Source organism: Narcine bancroftii, chromosome 3, assembly GCF_036971445.1.
Source record: "Narcine bancroftii isolate sNarBan1 chromosome 3, sNarBan1.hap1, whole genome shotgun sequence".
Lineage (NCBI taxonomy): Eukaryota > Metazoa > Chordata > Chondrichthyes > Torpediniformes > Narcinidae > Narcine > Narcine bancroftii.
Window position 1 is genome coordinate 87,935,792 of NC_091471.1, and position 3,868 is coordinate 87,939,659.

At 41.1% G+C, this 3,868-nt stretch overlaps 1 protein-coding gene across 1 annotated transcript; it reads right to left on the bottom strand.

The window, feature by feature from the left end:
* Positions 1 to 1,904: 1,904 nt before the first annotated feature.
* On the bottom strand, positions 1,905 to 3,456 carry htr1aa (5-hydroxytryptamine (serotonin) receptor 1A a). Its single transcript, XM_069922790.1, has one exon. It carries the CDS (start codon positions 3,114 to 3,116, stop codon positions 1,905 to 1,907), a length of 1,212 nt encoding a protein of 403 aa, XP_069778891.1. The 5' UTR covers positions 3,117 to 3,456.
* Between the last annotated feature and the right edge of the window lie 412 nt (positions 3,457 to 3,868).

Genomic DNA, 3,868 nt, shown 5'->3' on the forward strand with positions numbered 1-3,868 from the left:
TGTATCTACCAAGTTTTGATTTTACTCGAAATGACAATGAGTAATACCCTTTTTGCTAGTCTAGAGTGATATCCAACTGAAATAAATGCGACTCCTACATTTGTTCGTTTGTTTTTTTTAAAGAAAAAACCCACTGCCCATTCGACAGCCAAGAAATTGCGTGGGAAACAAGCTGAGGTTAGGCAGCTCTACAAAATCACTTCGAAAAATCTTATAATTGCTCGAGTGACTTCCCCCAATCTTAGCTCTGCTTCCGAGCGACCCTCCAAGCAGGAGACCAGAGCTACACTTCGCCAAGCACCAGGGAAGATTGGAGGGAGTCAATATTATGGCATCGCTCACGGCGCTAGCGAACAGCACATACACTGGAGGAAGGAAGAATAGAATTGATCCTCACACATTACAACTAATTAAATAGCGCTCTCGGAAGAACAATGAGATTAGAGGGGACAATAATAAATTGGAGCGCAATAAATCAGTATATTGAAATCGACCAGAACATTATGTCAGAAGTTCATCGCAGTCGAGATGTGTGTGTGTAGATAGATAGATAGAGAGCAAGAAGAAACAGATACATCGCCGTCAGCCACATTTTGGGGCTTACTGATGGTGTCTTGGATAACCAATTGTCGATTATATTTTTTCATTTAAGAAAGTGAATTATTGAAATGGTGACACATGCCGAATATTACCATAGTAATATGCATCACCAACAAATTGTACTGCTAGATCGTACAATTATAAATCGGCAGGTGTGTGAAACACCTACTGTTAAATGGGAGTTCAGTTACATGATGCCAAAACTGTCCATTTCACGATAGATTGGCACAAAACGGTATTTGTATTTTACGGGGTTGTTGCCTTCTGTAAAACATTTTGTGGCTCTATAATAAATGTAAGGACTTTAAGATTAGTTTTGGTTTTTCAGTTCAAGAATATGAATGGCAAGGGCGAAAGGCCAACATTTTCATGTTGGTTCATGTTTAGGTCAGACCAGATAAATACGAGAGTCCCGAAAGAACATTAGTCAACCTGGAAGCGATTTTTAAATGACATTTCGGTCATTTTCATTTTATATGCATTTAATTCATCCAATCTATATTCTGAGCCAAAATTTGTAAGTTTCTTGGCGGAGGTAGTTATACTCACGTCTGGATAATCCAGGTCTTCAGTGACTTGCCCAGTAGTTTTACTACAATGTTGTCAGATCCGTATACAGTTTCCAAGCATGTAGATTTTACTTTAGATACGTTCAAATTCACGCGAAGTAAACGAAGCATGGCTGGAGGGAGTGGAGTAATTAGAATGAATCTTGTTCCCACTATCCCTGCACTGTAGGCAGTTCAATAAATGCACACAAACAAGTGTTCTCAGACAAGTTTTATTTTCTTTATTTTACTTTATTTTATTGATTTTACCGATTGCGAACGATCACAGGCCCAAATTTGAAACTTTTAAAATGACATAAGTAAAGATAGCCGAAAACTTCAGCACACGGCATACTTGAGTTGTAAAACAACATCTAGTGAAAACAGTATCAGTTTCCTTCGCAAACGGTGCCATTTAAATCAGCATATTCCGACTGCAAATACAATGTCTACATTAGAATAGTGTGATTAATTAAATCGCAGAACAACGCGGCCACTTTCCAATTACGTTTCAGGGAAATAACAATTAGTTAAGTTATATAACATCGAAACTGAACAGGTCTTTATCTCCTAATTTAAAACGTGTCATCACAAATGATGTCACGTGCACAGCAAGTCCAGCCTGGGTCCAAGTTGAACCCATTTACCTTCGTTCCACAGATAAAGATTAAAATAATATTAAACACATTACGTTTAAATTGCATGGTTTGTTTTTGGACAAAGGTATCACAATAATGAATTTAATACACTGACGAGTTATTGCCTGCAGAACTTGCATTTGACAATTTTCTTGAAAGCACTTTGGAAATCTTTATTGAAATAAGCATAAATAATGGGATTTAGGAGTGAATTGGAATAGCCTTGCCAATTGATGAGAGCGTGGAGCCAGATCGGCATGTAACAGTGCTGTCCACAGAAGGGCAGTACCAGGGCAACGATGAAAAAAGGTAACCAGCAGAAGATGAAGGTCCCCATAATGATGCCCAAAGTTTTCACAGTTTTCCTCTCGCGGGCAAGGGCCACTTTTCTCTTGGCTTCAATGTTCTTGTCATTCCTGGCCTCGAAGCAAATTGTTAATTGGCTGTTGGTGTTGCTGGGCAGATGAAGGTGATCTTTCGGGTTGTGGTGCACTTGGATGGTCCCTTCTTCTCCATGCCGCACGGCACCGTTAATACAGGCAGGTTTGGGCTCCACGCTCCTCCTCCAGTTCTTACTGTTCTCGCCATTGCTTTTCTTTTGTGCCACGGCTGGGGAAACAGTCAGGCAAGTGTCTGCTACTTTCTGCTTCTCCGATTTCTTCACCGTCTTCCGAATGCGGAATCTAGCGGCTTTGAATATTCTTCCATACAGGACCAGCATCAATATCAGCGGGATGTAAAAGGCACCGAAGGTGGAATAAATGGTGTAGCCCGGATCTTGACTAATATTACATGCATCGGGATCAGCTCTATCTTCAGGTGTTCTCCAGCCCAACATGGGTGGGATTGAAATTAAAAATCCGACCAGCCATGTCAAACTTATTAGAATAGCAGCTCGTTTGGGAGTCCTCTTGTTGACATAGTCTATTGGGTCTGTAATAGCCCAGTATCTGTCCAAAGCAATAGCGCACAGGTGCAGGATAGAAGATGTACAACACAACACATCTAAAGAAATAAAAATGTCGCATGTTACCTGTCCCAGGGTCCACTTGTTCAGAACTTGATACAAAGCAGCCATGGGGAGTACCAACACCGACACCATCAGATCTGTGACAGCAAGTGACCCTATTAAATAGTTGGCTACATTTTGGAGAGAACGCTCCAGTGCTATAGCAGCGATCACGCAAGCATTTCCAATAATAGAACAAAGGATCATAGTTCCTATAAACAAAGATGTTATAATCTGATAAGTCAGCGTCACCTCTGAAAAGTTCGTGTTATTTTCTTTGGTGAAACCCGAATCCGAAAACGTGCTGTTGTACGTTTCCATTCTGAAATCGCTAAGAAGCCGTGGAGAGTTGTGACAAGCGGTCGGCAAATTCCAGTCGCAACTACATTATTTAAACGAGATGAAGTCCTAAACGGATCGAACGCTTCGCCACATTTTCTTATTTCTATAAATCATTGGGCGTTTCGTTCAACGAATGGTGACTGGGTGAATTTATACCGCCGTCCAGAATACGTCAGATAGCTGATAGGTCTCTGGAGTGCGCCTTTCCCTGTTGGTTCTGCTGTTGGTCAAAGTAAGAACAGCTAGGAGCATGGCTGCATTCTTTTCTGTATATGCTCGTTGTGCTTCGCCTCGAGTTTCTTGATTTCTCACACTCAAAATAGATTTTTCTGACTGTGCAGGGATCCGGTCTGATTCTTGGATCAATCAGACGGACGGCGTTGGCTATTATCTTACGTCGCTCGGCCGTTTTCAGTGCGTATCTTATCCAACGTGATGACATGAAGAAAGAAATTTGTCTGTTGCTACTGTTCCTCGGGGTCCAACGCGAGCCCATTCACCTTCTGTGGAGAGGCGTTTGTTTTAGTTGTATATTCCACAGCAGTCAAAACTTGACAACTGCTACAAAATGAAACACAAAACGGTTAGCAATTAACCTCAAAACCAATCTTCATTTTGGCGATGTGCATTTGGGTGTGAAATGCCATCCGTTAAAAATTTATGTAACTCAACCACCATTGAATACTTCGGCTTCCATAGCCTTTTTCAGTCCGTTATTTTCCAAACTGCAA

What these genes read in the sequence shown, in the direction of transcription:
- htr1aa (XM_069922790.1), bottom strand. Translation starts at nt 3,116, where the DNA reads ATGGAAACGTACAACAGCACGTTTTCGGATTCGGGTTTCACCAAAGAA.